A 27,306-nucleotide genomic window follows, 5' to 3' on the forward strand; every position below is an offset into this window, starting at 1 on the left:
TGCTTTCAGCTCTCCAAGATATAGTTCATTCCTTTATATTTAATGTTCTGTGCTAAAGTACCTGAAGTGGTTCTGTCTCCCAGCTAGACCCTGAAACAACGGAAAGGAGAACTGCCTCAACTTCAGGTGTTAAATGGGAAAAGGGCAGAGCCAGCCTTACTGTTGCCATTTGAAGGCAGAGAGAGAGAAAGAGAGAAAGTCCCTCTAGTCTTTTAAATTAAATGATTCTTCTCTCTAGTTACAGTTGGTTGGCTGGTTGGTTGATTGGTTGGTTGGTTTTAATGCAAAGATTCCTTGGGAAGATTGAAAAAGCCCATAGCAGAGAGCTGTCAGCTGGAAGGAAGATCACTGGGATTCCACGAAGGGAGGGGTAGGACATGGAAGGTTGATGTAGGAGAACGGTGGGAAACCATGTGTAGAAGAAGGTGCAGGGAGGCAAATGTCAAGACATGCTTTGAATTCCAGGCAGTTTAAATATTTATGCTTATTTTCCTATAAGAAAATGGGGAATAACGGAAAGGTTTTAGGCAGAGGCTTATGGCTTCAGGAAAACAGCCAGGCAGAGCATGTTGGGTAGATAAATGTTGTGGTAGTTCAGAGGTAAAAAGAGGGTGACTGTAGGAAAGGAGAGTAAGGAATGACAAAGGACAATTCTTGGCCAGACAGAAAGCTTTGTGCCTACCAGAGTACTCAACATCATTTTCTTGCACCCTACACATTTTTGTATGAGTGAATGGGTAAATATTTCTCCTTTTACTTGGCCTCTAAAAATATTTGATTACATAGTTCTATTTTGTAGCACCTTTAAAGAAAACAGTTATTACTATCACAGACAATAAATAAGCCAACTTTCCTTTGTGTATTTTAAGGTGGAACCCTGATGTATGGACAAGTGCCCATGGTCAAAACTCACGGAATGAATTAGGTAGAAACCAGAGCCATCCTAAGATACATAGCTGCAAAATATGACTTGTATGGAAGGAACATGAAGGAACAAGCCTGGTACAACAATCGCTTCTTTCATAGAATAAAACTTAAAAAAAAAAAAGTTTTAAGCTTATTAGCAGTCATGTGTAGCGTAGTTCTTGACAGATTAATAGAAAGTTCTTTTCTGGTTACCTTTTTATTATAGAAAAATCTAACATATCAAAGGAGAGAGACTAGTATAATAAACCCTATGTACAAAATGTACAAAGTTTACCTTTGAGAATGACTAATTCATGGCCAATTAAACAGTTTCTTTAATTTTCTGATTCTATATTTAGCTCTTTATTAGCTATTTATTGTTTCTTTATTTACTAAAGCAAAGACGTTAGTAAAGTACATCTACCACTTTCTTGTGAATTTGTGTTTCCTCCACAAGTTGGAAGTGGCACCCAGAGTAAATAACCAGAACACAGACCCAACATTTTCAGGGGAGGGGCATTCTATCCGCACGCAATTGATTCTAGAAGTGGTTGTTGGAAACTACCTCATTAATCTCTGGTCACACCAACATCTGCCCCCTGGCCTCCCAGACAGTAGTTAGTTCCCTTGTGCAGACATCAGTCCTTTTACAATAGGCAGACCCATCTACAAACTGACAAAATAGTCTTATCTTACCTGGGGTTTATAACAGCAACCCTAAATTGTAAATTATTGCACAGAATTAGAAAACCATTAATTGGTAAACAACAAATAATCCACCTTTACTAAACGAGATGTGTTTTAAATAAATTTCTGAAGCCATTGTTTCATTTCAAAAATGCATGTGTTTTCAGAAACTGAGCTTTAAACCCTTCAATGTAGTAAAAATTTTAAAATTGATCTCGTATTTTTAAATCTCAACAAAAGTTTTCTCTTGCTTTCTAGCAGTTTCTCACTGACTTTGAAACCAAATTTATGCTGAAACCAAATTACATCCCTGCAGTGTAGTTTAACATGTTCCCCTGTCTCCGTATTTTTATAAATTGGTGGTTGGGTTTAGAGGCTTTATCAGATTCAGGTTCTAGTGGGTTTTGCAAGGCTACTTTCAGTGTCATTGTGTTCCTCTGTTAGGAAACATAAAATATCTGCTTGTCTATTCTTTACGATATCAGTAGCCATTGGTGTTCAGTGCTAACATTCCTTCTGCATCTATTATCTGAAATATTTCTTTTTTTTTTTTTTTTTTTGAGACAGAGTCTCACTCTGTAGCCCAGGCTGTAGTGCAGTGGTGCGATCTCGGCTCACTGCAACTTCCGCCTCCTGGGTCCCGATTCAAGCAATTCTCCTGCCTCAGCCTCCCGAGTAGCTGGGATTATAGGCACATACCACCACGCCCAGCTAATTTTTGTATTTTTAGTACAGACAGGCCTTCACCATGTTAGCCAGGCTGGTCTTGAACTCCTGACCTCGTGATCCGCCTGCCTCGGCATCCCAAAGTGCTGGGATTACAGGCATGAGCCACCGTGCTCGGCCTGAAATATTTCTATAAAGAAAAGCTTCTGCTAACACAAGAAAGTGGCTAACAAGAAAAATAAAAGATCAAAAAAGAAAAGCAAGGGTCAGGAACGGTGGTTCATGCCTGTTATCCTAGCACCTTGGGAGGCAAAGGCAGGTGGATCACATGAGGCCAGGAGTTTGAGACCAGCCTGGCCAATACGGCAAAACCCTGTCTCTACTAAAAATACAAAAATTAGCTGGGTGTGGTGGTGCTCGCCTGTAATACCAGCTAATCGAGAGGCTGAGTCACTTGAACCCAGGAGGCAGAAGTTGCAGTGAGCTGAGATTGTGCCACTGCACTCCAGCCTGGTCAACAGAATGAGACTCTATGGCCCAAAAAAAAAAAAGAAAAAGGAAAGAAAAAACTTCCTTTCATCTACTATCTGGTTACTTGGACATACAGTTTTCAAGACTGATGCTTCTTTCCCTTTGTTTACCAATTTTCCAAATAATGAGTTGTTTCATTTGCAGTGACCAGTTAGTGTTATTTTCATATCATTATGAACTCATCAATTTAAAACATCTTTGATGTGTTTCAATTTATTTCAGGTGTCATTCTTATTTATGCTCAAATTTTCCCACCTTTGGCCAATGGGAATTTTTGGTCTGACCTGAGTGGTCTCTGATAACTTCCTTATTATCTGGTATAAGATGATAATCCCAATTAATTCTGAACATCTCCTGCTCCAGACCTGGACTCAGTCATTTCTCTAAGAAGCTCTGGTTCCTTTCAATGAAAAACAGTTTTTAAATAGATCTTTCATATAAACTGAAAATGAATTATTTACTATTAGTGTTTTCATTGGTATATTATTGTGATAAAACCTTGTACATGTTAGAAACTTTGTATTTTAAAACTCTTTCAAATGTATAAACCCACAACAATCCTAATGCTAAGAATAGTACTCTTCTGGTTATCTGTTGCTATAGAATATGATCTCTCACGGTGCTGAGTTGACAGGGCTCAGCGGGTGGTTCGCTCCAAGTCTCTCATGGAGTGCTTTACTCATGTGTCTGGCACTTGGGTTGGGAGGGCTGGTGTCATGACACATCCCTATTGACTTCAGTAGGGATGGCACCATGTTTGAGAGTCTGAAGAAGAGACCTACAGCCAGCAAACAAGAATTGGGATTTATTGAGGGGACTTACATACAACACGGTCCAGTGGTGGCAGGCTGGACAGGAGAACCACAACCATTTGTAAAAAGCATGCTGGTTATAGAGCATTTTCACTTAGCACCCTCTCCCTTGCAACCTCCACCTGGCAACCTTTATGTAACCCAGAACAAAGGGCCTCAATCCCTTGCATGGCCTGCATTCCATGGGATGGGCCAGGGGTTCAGATGATCCCCATAGATAAGGAATGAATCTCTAGGTTGGCCACTCCTGGATTCCTTAGCTTGGAACTCCAAACACACATTCTTCTTAGACCACAGGACCATTCTCAGGGTATTGCTATCAAATGCATCTGCCATACAGCTGGACCATATGGGCCTAGTGGGGCATCTGTCTCTCTCCACATGCCTTCTTCACAGGACTAGCTTGGGCTTCCACATGGCATGAGGTTCTCAGTGTAGTTGGACTTTGTACATAGTAGCTGGATGGCCTCTAAGCAAATGTTCCAAGAGGACCCCGTGGAAGCTGTGAGGCTTATGTCCTAGATATACAAGTCTAAGGACATTACTTCCTCATATTCCATTGGCCAAGCAAGTCTCCAAGGCCCACTCAGATTCAAGGGGAGAATGAAACATACTCTCAATAGGAGAAGTAGCAAAGAATCTGAGGCCATTTCAAGACAGGCACTGCTATTGTAGGTTAAAGTTAAAGGAACTGTGGTTCAAAAAGATTAAGAGACTCATCTTGGACCCAGACCGAAGTTTCCCAAGGCCCACACCAGTAGTCTCATTATGTCATGGTGTCTTGTCAAACATAACATCTATGTTTCCATACATTCTGGCACAGAGATGTGGGTGGTAGCAAGTGGGAACTTGTGGAGTAAGTTTTGTATTCTATGAAATTGCTCTACCATGTTTGAGAACCTTCAATCCAGATGGAGATGTGTTTGGCAGTGCAGAGGTCCTTATTACCTCTTCTTCCACATTCATCACCAGTAGCAGCATGGGTGATCTCACTATTATTACAACAACTAAATAGCCATAAATGATATTTGCCCAATTTGCTGTTTTGGGATTAATACTTTGTGTGTATGTATTTTATTAACACTAGTGTTACATAACTGATAGTCACACACATACAATTGCTCACACACTTTGATCCTACAACTTTTCTATCTCCCAGATAGATCTTCCCTAATATTTCAAAGGAACAGCATGCCACTGAAAACACTTGGCTTTAGCTCCTGGAACAATGTTCCATGAGAACACCTGATAACTAAGCAGGTAAAACTGAGGCACTACTTAAAATGTTTCTTTGGCCCATTAAATGAGAGTTCCCTTTATCTGTAACTCTTTTTTGAATTAACACCCTTTTTCTAGGATTCACATGTATGTAGAAAGCTTGAAGGACCTGAGTGACATGATTATATTCTGGCCACTCTCTCTGCCTGAAGAGAAGGAGATGAATCTTGTATACATCCTTGAAAGAGCCACTACAAGATTATTCCGTCTGTGAGAAGGTAAGCAACAAACTCCTGCCCTGCTTTATGACTTGGATCAAGGGGGAGAAAAACAAATGAAACTAAAAATAGATAAAGAATTTTATCAATAAAGATCTCCAAACCCTTTGTGAAAGCTCAAAATTCTTCCCCCACTTGCAGTTATACAACAAATCTGCTCTCCTTCCTCCCACCCTGGTCTTCTGGATTTTATTTTTTTTTATTTTATGCATAATTTCAGCACTATTTGTGGTTCTGGTGCTGATAGAATTTCAGTTACCTGCTTTAAAATAGGGCCTTATAAATAAGATTCTAAGGGAGGAAATCTCACACTAATGAAAGAGCTAGGGGAGAGGGGATGGATATTATTTCTAAAATACACTGGACAGTCCTGGGGCTCAGGGCTGTTTGTAAGGTTAGAATTCTAAGCAGTACACTAAAAGTTAAAAAATTGTTTTAAACATAATACTTTAGCGTTCATGTCTCTGCATTTTTAACAGCTGTAAAATGCTGTCTGAAAGCTTGCACTTGGTCAGGGTTGGATGCCTTCTTTAGTTATTAATGCTCTTCATCTCCAGGTGCAGTCATTATAATGTTAGTAAGTCTAGGAAAAGATGATGAAAAATGTTAGGGCTTGGTAAAAACAAAGAAAAAAAGAGCCAGATAAGTTTTTCAAACTCACCTGCCATGCTGATTTAATCTATCCTTTTTGGGTTGAATAACAATAGTTCTCATTAAGTGATTTAATACATATATTTGAATATATTTATCATGATCAACAGTTTTAGAGCCTAATCATGTAACATAGATTATCTAGTTAATACTTATGTATTTGGCATAGATGACAGATACCCTAACTTCCTCGGTTAGACTTTTCCCTTAATTATACCTGGTGAGTTCCTAGCTCCAACTGGATCAAATTGTGAATATTCTAAACCCCCCGGTTTTCCCCATACTGTTTCCTTCAAGAGCGTTTCAAAGATAATATATTCCTTTGTAATCAGCATGTAACTTAAGATCTTTTATCACACAAATACTGACAACAGAGTGAATGTTTACCACCACCATGTGGTAAACTAATGCATGAAGTTTTTGTTGTAAGATACTATGAAGTGCAGACTTCTCATAACTAAAAATGTGACTGTAACTGCACTAACAACAGTGCTAATAATAATAATGGCTCACCTTTACTGAGTGCCAAGTGCTGTGCTATACGATTTGCATGCATTAATCCATTTAATCTTTATAATAACTCCATAAGATACTATGTGGTTGCTTCATCTGTAAATAAGGATAAATTATTTCCTCATTTACAGATGAAGCAACTATATCTTAAAGAACCAACGTAACCTGCCCAGTGTCATACAACTAATAAACTTGGAACCTGTACTTGGGTCTCTCTAGGTCCTGATCCTATGCCCAAGTATCAAAACATCATGAAGTCTATGGCCTAGAATGTACCTTAGGGACCACCTCCTCCAAACTTACATTTCATTTTGTATTTGATCAATTTTGACTCAGAGTGACCCATAATTACAGCCCTATTTGAAGAAAATTTGCTTATAAAAATGAGGGTTGGGTCCCTCTGAGAATGACACTCTCCCTGCAGACACAGTACCTTCCAAAGAGCAGCACACCTAAAGAATCCACCCTGAGATGGTGCAAGGAGAAAATAGCATCATCCCAGGAAGAGCCACCAATGGAGGGTCTGGTGCTAAAATCACTCTACAGAGGTTCACGGGATAGGTACAGGGAGAGGAGATGAAAAGAAGACAAGCACATGAGATAAAGCTGTTTCCTATGTTCAGAATAAGTCAGGAGGATTTAAGCTATTCCACTCCTTTCACCTCACGAAGCCCAAGAGAAATGGGGTTTGCATGAGCTCACACAGCTAGTCAGTGGCAAAGAACAGATGAGAAGCCAGGTCTCTTAACTTCTAGAAGACTTTCTGCCAAATCAAGCTGACTTTAAATTATATGTTAGGTGTGTCCTTCATCTTCTACCTTTTCCTTATTAACCATCATGCAGGCACTGAGAGACCACAGACAAGATTTTCTTGTGGGCAATCGGCTGAGCTGGGCTGATACGCAGCAACCTGAGGTCATCTTAATGACTGAAGGGTACAAACCCAGTGTCCTCTTGGGCTTTCCTCTGCTACAGGTAATGCTATCCAAATAGCTCCCAAGAACTGCAGGGAGAATGAATTTGTATTATCCACTTATTCTTTCATTCAGTCATTCACCATCATTTATGAACCTACTAACTTCTTTATGCCAAGGCCTGTGCTAGAAATACAAAGATGCCCTCAAGGCAGCTATCTCCTGGTGAAACCAAGCGTATAGACTGGTAACTTCAATATAATGTGGTAAACTAAAACATAACATGATAAAAGAAAGCAGATGTCTTGAACTCCTGGGCCCAAATGATCCTCCTGCCTCAGCCTCCCAAAGTGCTGCGATTACAGGCATGAGCCACTGCACCTGACCCATATTACATTATAAACATGTTTTGACACTGTTAGTCTGCCTCATTTCTTTACAATGTAGTCTATTTTTGAACCTTTTCTTGATTATATGTATATTCCATTTATTGTGTTCAGAATAACCTTTTTTAACAAGAAATATTTTAATTGTTACAAAAACAAAGGAGGCAGATACTAGAAACTCTGCATTTCATAAAACAATGAAACTTTGTTTAAATGTTTTCATGATCATTTTTCCGCAGACACCATTTATTTTAAAAGTCCTAGTCAAGACTATTAAGCAGCTTCATCTTCTATGATATTAAAAAAAAACCTAGAGATTTAAAAAACAACAGTAAAGAATTTCACTATCTTTATATATTACATCTTATAAAGCTATTAAATTTTTCAGTGTCAAGAGCGAAACATTACCCCATACCTCACTTCATCACTGGAAGGTGGACACCTGATTCAGCAATACTCATTAACTGCTAGGTAGATGACCTGTGTTGACTGTAGTAAAGCCATTTTACAATCAACTTAGGAAGTAATAACACCAGCCAAACACACAGAGACACAAACATCAAAAATGATATGTTTAGTATGTACAAATAGCTATACTTGGGGCATGGCTATCAAGTAACAAGACTGATTTAATACTTTACAGTCATAGCACATTAAAAATATATTGCCAGAGGGATAATGGTCCCACACATGAAAAATGTCTATATGGAAAAGGCTGTGATTTATTGCAAAGCATAATATATAGCAAATTCCAAGAAAGGGCAAATAATTTTTAAACAAATCTTTAAATTTAATGGCTTAAGCCAAAGCCTCAGTTACTTTTTGGAGGATTCATAACAAGTAGGGGTTGAAGAATGCTTTTCCTTTTTTCTTTTTCTTTTTTTTTTGAAACAGAAGTCTCGCTCTGTTCCCCAAGCTGGAGTACAGTGGCACAATCTCGGCTCACTGCAACCTCTGCCTCCCAGATTCAAGTGATTCTCCTGCCTCAGCCTCCCAAGTAGCTTGGATTACAGGCACCTGCCACTATGCCCGGCTAATTTTTATTTTTTTTCTGTATTTTTAGTAGAGACAGGGTTTCACTACGTCGGCCAGGTTGGTCTCAAACTCCTGACCTCGTGATCCACCCACCTCAGCCTCCCAAAGTGCTGGAATTACAGGTGTGAGCCACCACATCCGGCCTTTTTTTTCTTTTCTTTGTTCTGATATTTTTGTTTCTTTTGAAATGTCCTTTTCAGTGGAACTGGATGAATAAGACCTTTTCCTTTTTTAAAAAAATTGCTTTTCTCTTTGCTTTTTCTTCTCCTCTTCATTTATTCTTTTTTTCCTGTAATGCTTGCAATTTATTCAGTTCTTCATTTTATTCATCAGTCTTCACTGTTTGCACTGCTGACATCCAAAACTATGTCCCTTTGGGGTCTACTTGGAGAAAGTTGCAGCATTCAAAAGTCAGGTGACCAGGAAGCCATATTTTTTACAGCCTGCTCTGACCTTGTTGCAACCTGGGACTGCCATGATGGTGGTAAGAGGGGTCGCTGGAGACTCTGGCTTTCTAGAACATGCTTCCTCCTTTCATTAGCTGCGAGGACGAGGCACCGCCAAAGTGGCCACTTTCACCCGTGCCACAGCCTAACCTGATTTTAAATAGTGAAAATCATAAACAACTTAAATGTCTAATATTAAACTGAGAAACATCTACATAAATGAGGATATGTTCGTTGGATAGAATTCTATGCACCCACTTAAAGTTTTCAAAGATTACATAACATGAAAAATGCTTCTGGCATAAGAAAAATGAGGACTTCTCTTTATTGTATGCCAGGATGCTTTAGAATGTTTGTTTTTATAAATAATGTTGCAACAATATCTTTGTAGGTATAGATTTTTCCACATTTAAGATTACATCATTAGGACACAATTTTTAAAATGGAATCACTTCATAATAGCCTATGAACATTTTTGTGGTTCTTGAGAAATATTGCTAACTTGCAAAGTGGCAGTATCACTTTGCAATGTCCACAATGTATGAAAATCCCAATTATGCCCCACCTCCACCAGAATGTGGCTCATTTGCATTTTACTTTGTTTTGGTATATTCTTCTCTCTTGGATAGTATTATTTTGCGTTTTAGAAATTCAAGGCCAAAATCAGCCACATCCCCACAATTAATAAATTTCTCCAACCTGGAAGCCAAAGGAAGCCTCCACTGGATGAAGAATCCATTGAGACTGTGAAGAACATATTTAAATTTGAACGTGGCATGTTTCTTAAAAACATGAGCACTACGGTAGCTGAGTATTAACAAATGAAACAAAGTCTAAGAAATGTAGTAAATATTTCACTATGCATTGGCAGCAGACCCATAAAAATATCATAAAGCCACATTAATGTAATAAAGTACTAAAACATGAGGAAATAAACTGCCTAATACCTGTAAGTTAGAGAGCCTCTTCTACTTTTCATAAAACAAGAAAACACCAATTAATCAGAGCCATCCAAATATGAATCCTTCTGGATTCTACGTATTGCAAAAGAGTAGAATCACAAATATGTAAATGGATGCCAAAGATTTCTTTAAAAACAAAACAAAAAAAGCACACACATCACTATCATTCACTTCTACAACCTTTTGGGAAAATTCCAGGGAACAGCATGGCTTCAAACCAGTTTCTTAAACTTTCAATCACTAGAGTATTCTGCAGACACAGCATGTATTTCTAGGATCAATTTCACAGTTAGTTTCTACTTCAGTATCATAATCAGTTTTGACTATAAGCTGCTGTCAGTCTGAATCTGAAGGTTCTCCTCAGTCATCTCTGACAGCTAGCAAGTGAGCAGTGCACCTCAATAATGATGGCTTTTTCCAGCCTTGCCTGTGGTAACAACCTCTTTGCCACCATTAGGATTTACGGGATTTTTTTTCTTCTTCTTTAAATTGGGATTTTTTTAAGTATGTCAAATAATTTTATCTAGATTTCCTATTCGGTTCAACTGGTACAGCTTTTTTCTTCCCTTAATTGAATTACTTATCACTGAAAGTTTAACAATTTCCTTGAAAGTCAGTTGGGAAAGGTAACCAATCTAACAGAACCATATGAACTCTGCCGTTATCAGTTGAGGACCCTACGCTTTCACTTAAAGAAAGGGTTTGAAATATGACACCACTGCACATAACCAACAGGATAGGAACTGTAGATTTTTAGAGCTCTAAAGGGTTGATCATTTAGTTCAATTCCTCCTTAAGAATGAGAAACCGAGTCAGAGGGAAAGGAAATGACCTTCCAAAGAGCATCAAGTGGGTGGAAGAATTGGGGTGGGATTCAGGTCTCCCGATGTTCAATTTGGGCCCTAAAAGTGCCTTGGACATTAAAAGTTATAACTATGCCTAAACACAAAGTGGTAATTTGAAACAAAATCAGTTTGTTTCAGAATTGTTACTCTTTCAGAGAGAAAAAATATCTACTCCTGAGGAAGTAGAATGTTGGCTTAAATAAACCCTCCTTCTCAACTCTTTTCATTAATAATTGAATATTTAAATGTCAAAGATGATTGGAGGATTCAGAGGAAAAACTAACATGAAAGAAACAGGTTTGAACTAAAATGTCTTTTATTTGAATACTGAATACATTCAGTTAGGACAGAAGAATGTGCTAAGAATAAAATTTTTTAAAGAAAAAAATAGCACTGGCAGCAATACAATTAAAATGGAAAAAGCATAATTTCTAATAATTTCAAATATAACACAAATGACAAATAGATACGTTAGCATTCTGTGAAGTCCACTTAAGAATTCCTTTATGTGACAAGTTGTAGTTTAAGCTTACTTGAGACATGAGTATTTGGAATTTTCAAAAAATACCAAATATATAAAAAATAGACACAACAAATGGAAGAGTGTATCATGATTCATTAGACACTTTTAATGAAAATAGTGCTTGACAATTAGAAAACAGTTAAAATTTTTGCTTTAGAAAAAAACTACCTCAAACTATGTTCATATTAGAGGTGACAGTGCTATTTGTGTTTCTAGCATTCCATGTTGAAGTTTATCTTCTAAATACAAGAAAAAATGCTCTGCCCATTACAGCAGGATGACATGAACTTAGTTTTCTGTTCCTCCAGATGCTCAGAGCAGCAACAAGACAAGTCTCAGGATCATCATGAGGCTGGATTTAAAATAAAACAAAGACAAAGGGAGAGTCACTTTTATCTGGCATAAGACAGAAAGAGCCAGGCACTCGCCTACCCGGTAGCGTTACTAATCCTTGGCTTGGGGGCTCTCCCAGCTCAACCCCTTGGAGGATTAAAACATCCCAGACATAACTGAATTAGCCACTTTAAAATGTTCGCTAAATGAATAAGGAAAAATCGGAACCTGCTGTCCTGAAAACCTTGGATGAGGGTTTATAAGAGAAAAGTTTGGGAAGAAACAAACTTTCAAAAGCTAGTAAAATAAAGCAACTTGAAAAAATAATCGAGGACCAACTTGAGGCAGTTACTAATTCAATCTCAGCTACTTTCTATTAACTGAGGCCTTCTTCTGGATCCATAAACCCTACTTCTTTTTTTCTTCTTTTTTTTTTTTTCTTTTTTCTGATGGAGTCTCACTCTGCCACCCAGGCTGGAGTGTAGTGACGCAGTCTCGGCTCACTGCAACCTCCACCTCCCGAGCTCATGCAATTCTCCTGCCTCAGCCTCCCAAGTAGCTGGGATTACAGGTGCCTGCCACCACACTCGGCTAATTTTTGTAGAGATGGGGTTTTGCCATGTTAGCTAGGCTGGTCTTGAACTCCTGACCTCAAGTGATCCACCCACCTCAGCCTTCCAAAGTGCTGGGATTACAGGCATGAGCCACCGCACCCAGCCCATAAACCCTACCTCTGATTCTTCCCACCACCAAGTATCACTTTTAGAACAGGCCTATAACTGGAAAGCTGTCTTTTGTAATCACACTCCTCCTCCCCTCCCTGAAACATAATACATAGTCACACTAGAAAATTCTACACAAAAGTAGAAAGAGGAACATTACAATTATTCATCACACTATCACCCACAGAAAAACACTACTAACAGTTTGAAATATTTCCTTCCTGTTTTTTTATACACAAACTTTTTTTAATCACACTATATTTGGTTGTTTTGATCTTGTTTTTATACCTTATTATGTCACTAAGATTTTCCAATGCCAACAAATCATTTTTGAAAACATAAAAATATAATGCTCATTCAATATTCCATTAAATGGACAAAACATTTTCTCAAACATCTCCTTACTGGTGAACTGTTAGGTTGTTCCTAATTTTTCAGTCTATTGTGTTTTCACTAGAAATAAAGTTACAATGAATATCAGTCTTTGTGCATATCTCACTGATTTGGAATAAATTCCAAAAGGTGAAAATGTCTATCAAAGGAAATAAACATGTTTATGGCTTTTCAACATATAAAGCTAGCTTTCTGGAGAAATTTTTAAAATGTTATCTCTAAATTTTTATTTGGTAATATGCTTAATCTCATGGATAGAATTACTGGATCAAATTAAGAGAAACATGAGACCCTCTGTTTATCTTTTAAAAAATATTAAAACTTCTCTCTTAAAAACTCTTAAAAATATTAAATTTCTCTCCCTTAAAAACTTGAAATAACTGTATCACACTGTCACTCCGTCAAACTCTCTAAAAGGGACTATTAGATTTAAATGAACACATTTACTGTTGCAGATGGGTGAATCTTGAGGAAAAATGAGGCTGAGTTTAGCTCTTTCTTCTGAAAAAGGCAAGTATGCCTATGTGACCAGATACTACAGCAACGCTATGCATATCCGATAAGAATGTTCATGGGTACATCAATATCAAAGACCCACTGAATCCATGCTATCTTAAGGTTTTCACTGTCATGCTTATTATAACAAAAAGGACTTTGATCTTTCAAATTAAAATTGATGTTTCCCAAAAATTCAGCATTTCAAAACAACAGCAGAGGAAAGTATTGATCAAAATAGTTTGACTTACCTTAAACCTGCAACCAGACCAGCAGGCATTATTTTCTTCGACCTCTTAAATCTCACACCCATTATGGTAGCCAGGAAGAAAGCTGTAACTGAAAACCAAACTAATTCATGAACCAGAGTTTCAAACATGTTATCAATGCTTGTGGGAAAACAGTGGGTACCATTTAAAGCTTTCTAACATTACAACTATTATGGATGGGTACTGAGTTGCCATTGTCTTGAAAAGACAAAGTGCTCTATTAAAACACTTCATAACCGGGCCAGTGGCTTACGCCTATAATCCCAGCACTTTGGAAGGCAGAGGTGGGTGGATCACCTGATGTCGGGAGTTTGAGGCCAGTCTGACTAACATGGAGAAACCTCGTCTCTACTAAAAATACAAAAAAAATTAGCAGGGCATAGTGGTACATGCCTGTAATCCCAGCTACTCGGGAGGCTGAGGCAGGAGAATCGCTTGAACCAGGGAGGCAGAGGTTGTGGTGAACTGAGATCACGCCACTGCACTCCAGACTGGGCAACAAGAGCAAAACTCTGTCTCAAAAAAACAAAAAACAAACAAACAAACAAGAAAACACTTCCCATCATCTACCTTGTCAAAAAGGTTTCTGGGTAAACAAACATGTTAAAATCCATTCCTGAAATATCTTCAAAAGAAAAAGACTTTTTCTCTTGAAAAGACAACAAAACAAAAAGAAAGAAAAAGAAAAAGACTTTTTCTTTTTCTTTCTTTTTGTTTTGTTGTTGTTGTTGTTGAGACAGAGTCTTGCTCTGTCACCCAGGCTGGAGTACAGTGGCATGATCTCAGCTCACAGCAACCTCCGCCTCCCGGGTTCAAGCGATTCTCCTGCCTCAGCCTCCCGAGTAGCTGAGATTACAGCCATGTACAACCACATCCAGCTAATTTTTGTATTTTTAGTACAGACAGGGTCTTGCTATGTTGGCCAGGCTGGTCTTGAACTCCTGGCCTTAAGTGATCCACTGGCCTCAGCCTCCCAAAGTGCTGAGACTACAGGCATGAGCCACCACGCCTAGCTAAGAAAGTCTTTTTCTAAATTTCTATTCAAAGAACACTCCTTGAAGGCTAGCACTGAGCTTTATTCAACTTCCCTCAGAAACGCTAAGTAGCACACTTGAACCCACAAGAGACACTCATTAATGTTCAGTTAACTGAATATAAAGAAAATAGTTAATGTATCTTTTTACAAGTAAGATCTGATTAATAAAAAAAATACTAAAAAGAAGGCTGATTGGTTTTGTTTGGTAGCATTCCATTTTGGAGAATTTGATTCCTGGAGACTAAATAATAGTCTAAACAATAGTATTTTATTCAGAATCATCATGTCAGCCTTTTTGGAGCTGTACCTATGAAGGGAGAGGCAGTTTTATGTAAGAGATTAGGACATCAATGCCACAATTTAAAAACAGCTTTCAAAGAAAAACTGCTTATTGATATAAAAAATAAAATGACTGACAATAAATACTTGTGAACTATTTAAATGCATATCGATAAAAATCCTAATATCACTATAGCTGGCTGATACATCTAACACAACCTCATTACTAAAAATATCCCTAGCCCCTTATAAAAATAACTAAAGAAAAAAAAATCCAAATCTCTCTCTCTCCTTCAAATATAGAACAATTTTGTCTTCATTTATATTTTTTTCCATACACGACCAAGGCATTTGAATAATAAAGCAACTGGAGAAAATGTCCTTGGTATCGTTTTCTAAACCTTCACTGTGTATCTCACTTGAAAGTCAAGTGTCCTGGTGACTTTAAACACATAGGTTTCCATTTTTTCTGTGGATATTCTCCCATTAAGCTTAACGAGGGAAGAAGCTAAAAAAGCATCAGCCTTGCTTTTTTAGGTTAAGTCTTAAGGCAGTGCAGAATCTAAAAGCTGTTTGTGAATTAAATGAAATAATGCAAGGCTGTCTCTTTTTTAGTTATTTTCATAGCAATGTAAAAACTATGCTAAATATGCATTTAGGAGAGTTAGCAGAAAATCTGAAAATAATTCCTTGCTTTTCCTAATTCAATTTTTCTAGTAACAAGCTTTTATAGAAATATTCTTCTGAGTTGGAAGGCCTGGTAGCAGTACTATCATTTTTTATCAGGTCTTTCTAGAAAGGAGTAAGTGTTGTATTCGGCCTCAACACATGCATATGGCCATTTGCCATTTGACTGAATATGTTCTAGTATATCTAGCATAGGGTATCAAAAAGATCACCTCCAATGTTTGAGTCTTTGTAACCAGGAAAAATGCCTTACTTACACAGTGACACTTTTACATCTCGTTTGTCATTGGAGACACGGTAAGCTCCATAGCCAGCCAAACATCCAACGAAAAGACCAGCAATCAAAGACAGAACACCACCTGGGATGGGAAAAAAACATGGGCTTACAATGAGAATCCCAAAATGAAAGGAATTCATTCCATTACTTCTAGTATGATACAGGCACCTTCAAATGTATCCCTACTTGGGCACAGTAACTGGACAAAGCCAAATTAAGAATAGGCCTCTTCATGGATACTACTTTCTAGGAGATGACTGTTTCCTGCTGAATCCAAATGCAAGGCAGAGGAGCCCTGAGGGCACAGCAGTGCAGCGGGGTTAAATGTCACTTGGGGGGATAAGAAAACCTGCCTTGTGCTGGTGGCTTGAACATTGATTGCATGATCTTGAGCAATTATTTAACTTCCTTAAGCCCTTCTTTTTAAATTTTTCCTATTCTCTTTGCCTCCTTTTTGCGATGAGGTTGTGATGATAAAAACTAAGATGCAAAGGCATTTTTAGTTTATAGAGGTAAAGACAGAAGTGCTATACAAACCAAGCAATGGTTCCATCCTGAATAATTAACAAACCTTCAAGCCTCAAGATGTCAGGACTCAAGGACTAATGGAGGCCCTACCAAGAAAGAGGAAGAATCAGAGTACTGACCCCAGCTACCCAGTCCCTATCCTATGCACTCACCCCACCAGTACACTCCCAGCCCCCAACCCACACACCCGCCCCAGAGCACTGTGACAAACACCAAGCACTTTCTGTGCACTGGACAGTGGGTTACATGCCAGTGACACTATGAATAAGACACACACAATCCTTGCTTCATGGAACTCACCCTATTTAGAATCTATTGGGTTAAAATCCCTGGGGGGTAGGGTCAAAGTATCTCTATTTTTAAAATATCCATTGGAAATTCAAATGTCCAGCCAGGGTTAAGAACCACTGCAGCACATGCATGCGTACACACAACACACACAACACACAAACACACACACAACACACAAACACATACACAACACACACACACACACCAGAGCAGCATCCTGAATGAGAAGACAAACACTCTAGGTTCTAGTCCTAATTCTTTCACTTGCTGGCTAAAGGACTCTGGCTAAGTCACTTAGACTCTCTAAGTTTTAGCAGTTGTAAAACAGGGTTAATCATCTATGCCATATATATATATAATGGCTAAGAATGTTACAGTTGGAGATAATGTTAAATTACACATTGTTTCCCCCAAAAGCTATTCTTCAAACACAGTAAGATGATCTTTTAAAAACATACATCTGGACAGGTCACTCTCCTAATTAAAAACCCTCAGTGCTTCCCAAAGCTCTTAGGAAAAATAATCCAGTTTGCTATATTGTGGGAACCCTGGCCTTCTTTCAGTTCTCTGAATATACCAAACTCTATTCCTCATGGCTTTTAGACATACTGTTCCTTGTGCAGCCTGCTTGTCTCTGCACTGTTCACTTGGCCAAGTGTAGCTCACCTTCGGATGTCTGCTTGAGTGTTGTCTTCTCCGACCCACCATTCTGAAGGAGGGCCCCCATCATAGTCTTCCACTATTCCTGATCGTATGTTTATATGCTGTTCATGGATTGAATGTCAGTCGGCCCTTACTCACTTGTGAGCGCCATTCTTTTTGCTCATTGCTTTTTCCCCAGGGCAAGACACAGAGCCAGGTACATAGGAGCACTTGATAAATACTGATTGAACGCATCCCTGTTATGGGTCATGTTCAAGCAGAAGATGCCAGATGAGGATATTGTTAAGGAGATTAAAACACCTTCTGAAATGCACAATCAGGTGACCATTAAGGTGTCTTCTCACCTAGAGATTCTATGATGCTCTTTCTGTATACCCTGAAGATTTCTTTACTGTTAGGATCACCCCACCCCACCCTTCCCACCACCACCATACATGCACACTTAGGTATGTGGAGAAAGTGGCAGTGTCCACACCTCAGTCTTGATGAGATCAGATAGCAAACAGCAGGGGCAGGCTCACCAGCAGCGAGAACCAGGAAGGTTCTTGAGAAATTTCATCTTGCCTGAGGAAGGCGGCAGGACTATGGGCTGTTTTACAAGAAAGCCACGCTGGTGGAAGGAAGCAAAGATCCTGAGAACAAGCTCAGTACCCCATAGTGGGGGCTACAAGAAAAGCAGCTCTAAGCTCTTTCCTTCCCACTTCCTGGGATGTCTGATCTGGGTGGGGCAGTCTTGGAAGAGGAGTTTTAAAAGGAGTTGAAAGACGCATCTGGGAGCTTCCCTGCAGGTGCTCTTGTGGTCCTCAGAATAGCTGCCTGCCCAGCAAGCGCACCTGCACCTCTCTGGAGGGATTGCTGTGTTAGTGCCCTTCCCTTCAACTGGAGTAGGAAGGTGTAAGGTCTGGTTCAGCCCTAGTGTGGGACAAGGCAGGGAATGCCATCTGGCCCTCTTTCGCTCTGGGCACTCGGTGTTACCTGGCCTCGGAAGAGTCTCCATATCATAGCATCTTCCTGGTCATCCACCTCTCTGGAGACCTACCTGGGAGGAGGGGTGAGCCCAGGCAAGCACAGTGCTCAGCATCCTGTGTCCCGACACTGGCTGCCCTCTCTCCCCACTGTACCCCCATCAAAATAAAAATCTATCAGCTTCTCCCTTTAACCCAACTTGTGTCTCACAGCTGGTCTAGTTTAGGATTTGCATACATCTGTGTCCTCCCACCAAACACCATTTCGACATCACATCTTTCTCCCACCCAAGATTATTCTCAATAACTGTCCCGTAGAAGGGTCTCCTGGCCCAGCTACACAGGACTCATATCTAGGGAAGCTCTAAGTCAAAGGAGAGTTAACTCACTTTACACACACATTCTAAGACATTTGAGCCACTGGCAGCTTAGAACATAATACAAAACTAGAGTACAAAACTAGAAAAAGGTATTATGCCTCATGGCTCACAGACCTCCCACTGGCAGGGCAGTGGCAGCAGAAAAAAATAAGAATATTAAAACTTTATTCTATGCCAGGCACGATGTGAAATGTGTACCATGCATCATCTTATTTAATCCTAACAGATTAATTTACAGGTGAGGAACTGAGGCCCAGATGTTGAAACACCTCACCTGAGTATCAGTGCTAGTAAGTGGCAGTGTCAAGACTAGAATGCAGGAATGCTTGATTCTGTGGCCCATGCTTTTAACCCATATTATACTACAAAGTGAGCTTCCTTGTGAACCCATAATACCCTTGGGGGTTTCCAGGATCACTTAGTGGGGGGCTCTTGCAGGAGGCCAAGGAACCATATTGTGCAGGTGGACAACAAGCCCTTGAAATCAGAGACCTCACAGCTAATGTAATTTCATTTGTTCCCACCAGCTGGTAAACAATGAAGAGATGTGAGTTAGAAGAAAATGATTCCTTACACACACACACACACACACACACACCACACACACACACACACTCTCTCTCTCTCTCTCTCTCCCCACTTTCTTTCCACCTCTCATAAAGGCAGGCAAAAATGCCCAGATGTTCTTTTCTGTTCTGTAATAGAAGTTATTTAGACATCGTCTTTGACAATGAAATAAAAAAAAAAAATCTTATCAGCATTTTAAACTGAGTCCTTCTTAAAGTAGATTGTGAAACATCAACCTCTGAGTAGTTGGTTTACAGGTCTTACTTTGATGCCATCATCTTTTTTTTCCTTCAAATACATATCTCTAATACATACATTAAGACAGAAGCAATGAACAAAACTCCAAGGTGAATTACAGGTTTTAAGGAATCGTAGATGATGGTCAATTCTACCTGCCAGCCCCCCAGCTACAAGAGCTATACTGTGCTTCTGGTCTTTGACTTCTTAGCAGCCTTTAAGGAAGGAAGCTAACTGGTAACCATGTAGACCTGGCTTTTTCACTCAAATTCATGTCAGCCACTGCCACAAATACAATACCCTCTGAAATAAAAAACTTCATTTAAAAAATTTCATTAAAATGTAAGAGACAGTTTGTCAGAAAGATGATTAAAGGTTGTACATATATATATATGTATGAAAGATAACTAGGAGACATCATGACTATAAGTGATTCTAAAATAAAAAATAAAAAAATTTGACCTTTCCTTTTTCTCCATGAAAACCCTTTAATTGATTACCTGAGGTTTTCCGCCCGCCCCCCCCTTTGGACAAAGGTGAAGAGACAACTTTGGATATGGTAACTGAACATTTAACAATGTTTTCATTGCAAACACAGGATCAATATAACTCAGTTTTTTGGTACCACGATTATGTAAAGCAAAAAAAAAAAAAAACCTCATTTAATAATAAGCAGTGGTCCGGAGGGAGATTAAATCAATTAACTATGCAACTGATAATGAAGTGAAGTGAGAGTTTTGTGGTGGAAGAGAGGCCCAGAACCCCCAGCTTGGAACACTCTGTCATGCCCAACCCCACAGAAGCCTCTTCCTTTCATGAGTCCCTTCCAAGACACGCTGGTCTTCAGCCACCTCTAAGGCATCTTTAGCTTCTCATCCTACCTACAGAGCCTCAGATGACCTAGCACAACCTCCAAACCCCCACTAATTCCCTTTCATGAAAATTTGGGTTAGGCTTACCTCTCCGCTTATATCCAAAAATGCTTCCAAATGTCACGAGGGCTGCATAACCAAAACCGATCAGGTCCATTGGCAAGGTTGCAATTCTAAAGCAAGGGGGAAAGGACAAATTATACAAAATAAAAAGTTTTGGGGAGGGAATGTATCTAAAAATGATATGCTTATATGGTTTGTCTGTGTGTCCCCACCCAAATTTCATACTGAATTGTGATCCTGAGTGTTGGAGGTGGGGCCTGGTGGGAGGTGATTGGATCATGGGAGTGGTTTCTAATGGTTTAGCATCATCCCCCTAGGGCTGTTCCATAATCTAAAGTTCTCACAAGATCTGGATGTTTGAAAGCGTGTAGCACTTCCCCCTTCATGCTCTCTCCCCCTCCTGTCGCCACATGAAGACATGCTTGCTTCCCCTTTGCCTTCCACCATGACTGTAAGTTTCCTGAAGCTTCCCCAGCCACGCCTCCTGTACAGCCTGCAGAAGTTGAGTTGATTAAACCACTTTTCTTCATAAATTACTGAGTCTCAGGTAGTTCTTTAGAGCAGTGTGAGAATGACTAATACAAAGGCATTCCACAGAATTACAGAAATTAATTTCTCTAATCTACTAAATAAAGGGAAGTTCAGCCAGGCATGGTGCTCACGCCTGTAATCCTAGTACTTTGGAAGATCAAGGCAGGCAGATGGCTTAAGCCCAGGAGTTTGAGACCAACCTGAGCAATATGGCAAAATCCCATCTCTAGTAAAAATACAAAAAATTAGCTGGGTGTGATGGCATGCACCTGTGGTCCCAGCTATCAGGAGGCTGAGTTGGGAGGATTGCTTGAGCCCGGGAGGTTGAGGTTGCAGTGAGCCGTGATTGTGCCACTGCACTCCAGCCTGGATGACAGAGTGAGACCCTGTCTCAAGGGAAAAAAGAGGTTCAAACTTCACCTCTCCCAACCCTCTACTTTCCCCTTCATCATCATCACTGTTAAGCACACTCTGGGGGATACCTCAGGCTGATTCTCCTCTGCCTGTCTTCAAGATCTGCCATACTCTCAGCTGTTCAATTCTTTCTACTTCCCCAAATAAAACTTCTGCTCTGGTCAGCCAGGTCTCTTCACTGAACTGTGACACTACAATCTTCACTTTTCACTTCCATGACTGAAATGTCCTCCCTCCCTGTCCACCTCCAAAAGCCCGACTATCCCCTGTATCCCACTTCCCTTTGAACCTTCTCCCCTGATTTCTACCCTTATTAATTACCTCCTAATTTCCTTGACTCTAGTCTGTACTATCAAAGTGATCTGGAGCAAATGGCTTCTTCCTCCTCTAAATTCCTTAACTTCCACAACTCCGTCTTATAATTATTTCACGTCTGTACAGATATTAGTCCTCTCATTCTTTACAGATGGATGTCTTCTTGGAGATTGAACAGTTTAAACAATGGCTTTGTCATTAGTTTCCTTGCAAGATAGCTCTCCTGTGGTAGCAGAGACATCCACACTTAATCAATGGCAAATCACTAAAGAATACAATATAGACCCAGCATGAAGTTAAATGGATGACAATGACATCCTGCTGTGCATCATAGCAGCAGCTGAAACATACCCAGTGGTGAGAAGTTCCACTGAAACCCTGTCCACAATTCTCTCAGATGCAATAGATAGCGTGCCAGCCACAGGCTAGAGATGTGGCCACTGGGCCTCGGACCATGCCCCTCCCTCACCCTCAACTCTCCCTGCAAGTTAGGAGAATAGATGAAAAGAGTTTTGGAGTTCCTTACAGCTTTTTAAGTTCTAAGACTTCTAGTGGTGCCTTTATTTCTGAGCTTTCTCACATCTATATTTCCTCCACAGGGAAGGCAATTATCTTTGTAAATGTGAGGAATGGTACATGAGATTCCTTGCATATTTTTACAATTTTCTCATTGCTTATCATTTAGGTTAATGGGCCTTTTATCTCCCATTATCAATTGGTAATAAATTAATGGAGAACAGAAAAAGGGGCCAGGCGAGGTGGCTCACGCCTGTAATCCCAGCACTTTGGAAGGCAGAGGCTGGTGGATCACTTGAGGTCAGGAGTTTGAGACCAGCCCGGTCAACATGGTGAAACCCTGTCTCTACTAAATATACAACAAATTACCCGGGCGTGGCATGGTAGTGCATGTCTGTAATCCCAGCTACTCAGGAGGCTAAGACCGGAAAATCCCTTGAACCTGTGAGACAGAGGTTGCAGTGAACTGAGATCGTGCCACTGCACTCCAGCCTGGGCATCTCAAAAAAAAAATAAAAAAGAAGAAGAAGAATTTTGAGCTGATCTCAGAGTCATCCACTAGAACTTACTATGAGGAAGAATATGGGGGGGAGGGAATCTGAGGCACAGGAGATGACAGCACCAAAAAGGCGGCAACACTGAAAAATGCTCAGCATCTACAAGAAGGAGAATTAAAACAGGAGAGCTCATCTGTGCCCGAGAAGTGGTATAGTAGGATGTAACCTGTAGGGAGAACCTGGGTCCAAAAACCGTTTGCTGACTGAATGATGGCTAAACAAATAATAATAATAGAGAGGTTCTAATGTTTTTGAGCAATTACTATGTGCTAGGTGCCATTCTAAGGCATTCTAGGTGCCTTACATGTATCAACTCATGTAATCATGACCACACCCTATGGTATGTACTATCATGATTATCCTCATTTTCAAGATGAGGAAACTGACGCACAGAGAATGCAAGCAATGCCTGAAGGTTATACAGCAAAACAAAGATTTCTGACTTGGGGAAGTCTCAGTCCTAACCTCTATGCAACATCACCTCTGATAACTGAGTTAGCTGCTGAAAAAAGTGGATATGTAAACCAAACACGTTCTTCAGAGTTTTGAGTTCTGGATCAATCACACGCTCTTCATAGCTTAAAGTTGTGACCACAGGGCACTGTGTTCCATCTGGTAACTTACAATGTTCAGCCCCATGGACTTCTCGTGTTTGGTCCTACTTACTATCTTTCTAAAGGAGCCAACCATATGCTATAAAGTATGCTTATCTTCAAACCTGATACCACCAGTTACTAGCTGTGGAACCTCAATAACTCAGTTTCTCCATCTTTAAAATAGGGATAGCAAAAATATCTACCTTATAGGATTGTTCTGAGAATTAAATGAGTTAATCCTGTAAAGCACTTAGAACAGTGCCTTGCACATACTGAGCATTCAACAAATATTAGCTGCTCCAATAATAATGATTATTCTTCTCATTCACCCTTACACCTATTTTGAGCTTGACGTGTGTAAGGCTATTACTATTTCAGCACACTGAGCAAACTGAGGTAGGGTGAATCTGTAATTTAGGTAATGAATCATACCATAGTATTATAACATATATTTGTACTCAATTCAACTTAACAGCTATTTATTTAGCATTTTCTTTAGGCAAGGCAGCAAGAAGCAATGGTAAGTGCTAAGACATGGCCTTGGTCCTCCAGGAACTACAGTACAACAGAGCTGTAGGAGGCAGATGTGTGAATGAGCCCTAAGAGGAGAGGTGTGGGTACCATAACAAGGAGTGGCACCCAGCAAGGACTGGGAGCCTAAGGATGCCCAGATAAAACAGGGTCCCAGCTGGGAACTTGGAGAGATGTTGTGCCAAACCCCTAGTAACCTCAATAAGGAAGGCAACAGGTTCAAGAGGCCAAAAGAGACCCATTAGGGGCTTACGAACAGAGGAGGGAGTCCAGTGGTGGTGAGCTGGGCAGGAAAACAACCGCTTGCAAACGTCATGCAATTTATGCAGCATTTTCACTTAACACTCTCCCCTCAATGACCTCCACCTGGCAACCTTGATGTAACTCAAAATTCAAGGCCTCAGTTCCCCGTATGGCCCCTGTTCTATGGGACAGATGGGGCAGGGGCTCAGATGTTCTTCATAGACAAGAAACAAATCTCTGGGTTGGGCAGGCCTGAGTTCCCTAGTTCAGAAAACACATTCGGGTTCATCTGCCACACGGGGTCATTCTAAGGGTATGCTTTAATTATTGCTGTCAGGTGCATTTACCCTACAGGGGAGCATGAGTAAGTCAAGTGAAGAGGGTGCAGGGAAGGGTGTTCCTGGCAGAAGGGAGCGCATGTGCAAGGCCCTAATGGCACAAGAAAGCACGTTCTCAAAATGAAAAGTGCAAGGGGCTTGTGAAAAGAGAGGGTGCTGGTGAGAAAGACAGGGCTGTACACCCACATAAGCCCCGTAAAGGGAGTCTGGTTCCGTCCTAAGGGCAATGAAGGATCACTGAAGGGAGCCTCACAATCAGATTTAAATTCCAGCAAGCACTTCCCAGTTGCAGTAGTGAAGATGGGTTGTGAAGTGAGGCAGGGAGATAAATCAGGAAGCTGTTGCAGTAAAGTAAGCAAGAGCTTAGTTGATAACGGTAAGCTTATCTAGAGAAATGGCAATGAAAATGGAGAGAAGGTGGACAGATTTCAGAAGTTCAGGAGGTAGAATCAGCAGAATTGAATTCGAGGTGGGAAGGGAAAGTCAGGGGTGAATCAGAGATGACTCACCCCTAGGCATCTGGCTTCGACCATTAGGAGAAGTAGGGAGTCGGGGAGCCTCATGCTATTCCCTGAGACAGAGAACATGGGAACAGCAGCAGGTGTGTGGTGGGGGGGCGGGGAAGAGGGAGGTGGCTAGGAATGATGGGACGTGTTTAGAATGTATTCAGTCTGAGACGCCCAACACACAGTCCGGAAAACACCCTTACATACAGATCTGAAGCTTATGAGAGTTCTTTCATTAGCGGTTGTAACTTCTAGACCTAATTTTCTCCCAAAGCCAAGTAGCTGTTGTGAAGGATTAATTCCACTCCATCCTGAGCCCCCCAGCTCTTCCTGCGATCTTCTCTTGAGGACCCATACCCTTTTACTTGGCTGGGATTCTCCCAACTCTCAGCCAGCCAAGCTCCTTGAGGGCAAACCAAGGTTCAGTTTATCTTTGTCCTCCTCACGGCACCAAGAACCCTGCCATGCACAAGGCAGGTACTTAAAATACTTGTTAAATGAATAAATGAGTGAGTGAACCAAAGGAACAGCTTCTGCCTGAAGACATACTGTAACTGACCTACCCAATACAGCTTTATTGCCAGGAAACAGGTAGCCCCTTAATCTCCTTAGTGAACTGACTGTTGTTCTAAAGAGGCAAAATAAATCTACTCCCAATGCTTGCAAGAAGATTCTGTTCTCACAGAGAATATTCAGACAAAAGAATCACCTTTTCCATGACGGAGCCATGTGGCCAGGCCAGAAGTACACATTAAAGCCAGAGGCTGTGTTAACATGGAAGGGATAAGGTGGGAGAGGATGTGCACAGCACATCACACGCTCTCATCACAGATGGGATGCTCAAGCCTTGGAAGGACTAAAACGCATCTTGGATGCAATGCAGCAAAACGATTTACCATACCAGGTACAAAACAAGGTGACAGGGGACAGCCTCGCTGCCCGTCCCAAATCCTCCAAAATTCGGAGAACTAAGAGATTTTCGGTAAACTGTTATATAAAAAGCATTTTCATAAAGATATAACAATGACCTACCCTTGAGCTCTTGGAGCGCACAAAAGGCACATTTTCGAGTGGGGTCTGGGTGGTGCTGAAAAGGTTAAAATCCTGCCAAGCATTTTGCAATGGTCCATGAGCCCACCCCACCACCCCAGTTCCAGGAAGGTAGGAGGCAGGATAGGTGGGATATTTAGGGATACCAGAAGGCAGAAACTCGGGAGGAGGAGAAAAATGATACCGCGGAGGTAAGACCGATCGATGCCCTGCAAAATCCCCTCAAGGTCCTCTGCATCATCGTTTGTTGTACAGGTTTGGCGCGGGGGAGGGGATGCCCGCTAAGCAACGCCCCTTATATTTCTGCGGTTGTGTAAGAAAATTCAGAGCAGGAAGGTCTCCATTGCGGGATGCACAGCTCACCTGCAGCCCCGAGCCTTCACTGCAGCTGAAAAGACAGAAGTCAGGGGCCAGCTGCCGCCAAGCGCGCGGTACCTGGAGTCCGGAAGCAGCCTCCGCACCAGCGCCGTCCCACTCGGCGCCCCGCCGTCTCGCGCTGAGCAGACGCCTCTCCCTCCTGGAGACGCCCTCCCTGCCGCGCGCATGCGCTATGTCCCTTCTCGACTTGTAGGGCTCCGCCCGGTCTATGCCCACCGGCTGAATCCGGGCGGCCTGTAGGCCAGGCAGCCAGGAGGCGCTGTGCTGCAACATCCCGGCGGCGGCCGGACCCGTTGCTCCGTCTATCCTGCCTTCGGCCCTGTCCTAGAGCCAGGGCCGGGGTTTGCTGCCTCCCGCCTGACGGAGCGGGACTGGCAGGAAGCGTGTTTGCAAGCAGCCAAAATTACAGAAGGCGAAGACTTTTAACTCCATTCATCTTTCAAGGGACATTTCCAGAACCTCTAAAAGGCAACCCGAGGTCTTCTACACACCCTCCAGCAGATTGTCCCCACTGTCAGTGGAGGGAGCTAAGGTTCAGTGAGGTCAAGTGGCTTAGTTGTCCCAGGTCAAAATCCAAGTCTGCCTGGTGTCCAAGCCCAAGCACCCTTCATGACCCTATGGGATCATCCAGATGTGGTTGGGAGATCAGGATCCTCGTTTTAAACTTCAGGCCCAGGATTTGCTGGGCTTAGATATCTACTGGGAAAGGTACAGAATTCCAGAGTTGGAAAGCACTTAAAACCTTGCCTAATCCAAGGCAATCCGCTCAATCCCAGGAACGAAACTTAAATTGACCTTTTTTTTTTTTTAAATACAGGATCTCAGTCGGTCGCCCAGGCTGGAGTGCAGTGGCACCATCCCGGCTCGCTGCAACCTCTGCCTCCTGCCTCCTAGGTTCAAG

General features: G+C 41.1%; 1 protein-coding gene across 2 annotated transcripts; it reads right to left on the reverse strand.

Moving 5' to 3' along the window:
• Positions 1-11,148: 11,148 nt before the first annotated feature.
• On the reverse strand, positions 11,149-26,574 carry TMEM14A (transmembrane protein 14A). 2 transcript variants are annotated; one of them, XM_003254151.2, is made up of 5 exons: positions 26,391-26,574; positions 20,455-20,540; positions 15,845-15,946; positions 13,568-13,655; positions 11,149-11,725 (listed from the first exon to the last, which is right to left on the reverse strand). In XM_003254151.2, exons 1-5 carry the CDS (start codon positions 26,570-26,572, stop codon positions 11,686-11,688), a joined length of 498 nt encoding a protein of 165 aa, XP_003254199.2. In that variant the 5' UTR covers positions 26,573-26,574; the 3' UTR covers positions 11,149-11,685. The 2 variants fall into 2 exon arrangements, with proteins under 2 accessions (XP_003254199.2, XP_004092004.1); XM_004091956.2 differs by having other exon boundaries at positions 26,463-26,562.
• Between the last annotated feature and the right edge of the window lie 732 nt (positions 26,575-27,306).

Source organism: Nomascus leucogenys, chromosome 22a, assembly GCF_006542625.1.
Source record: "Nomascus leucogenys isolate Asia chromosome 22a, Asia_NLE_v1, whole genome shotgun sequence".
NCBI classification, from domain to species: domain Eukaryota; kingdom Metazoa; phylum Chordata; class Mammalia; order Primates; family Hylobatidae; genus Nomascus; species Nomascus leucogenys.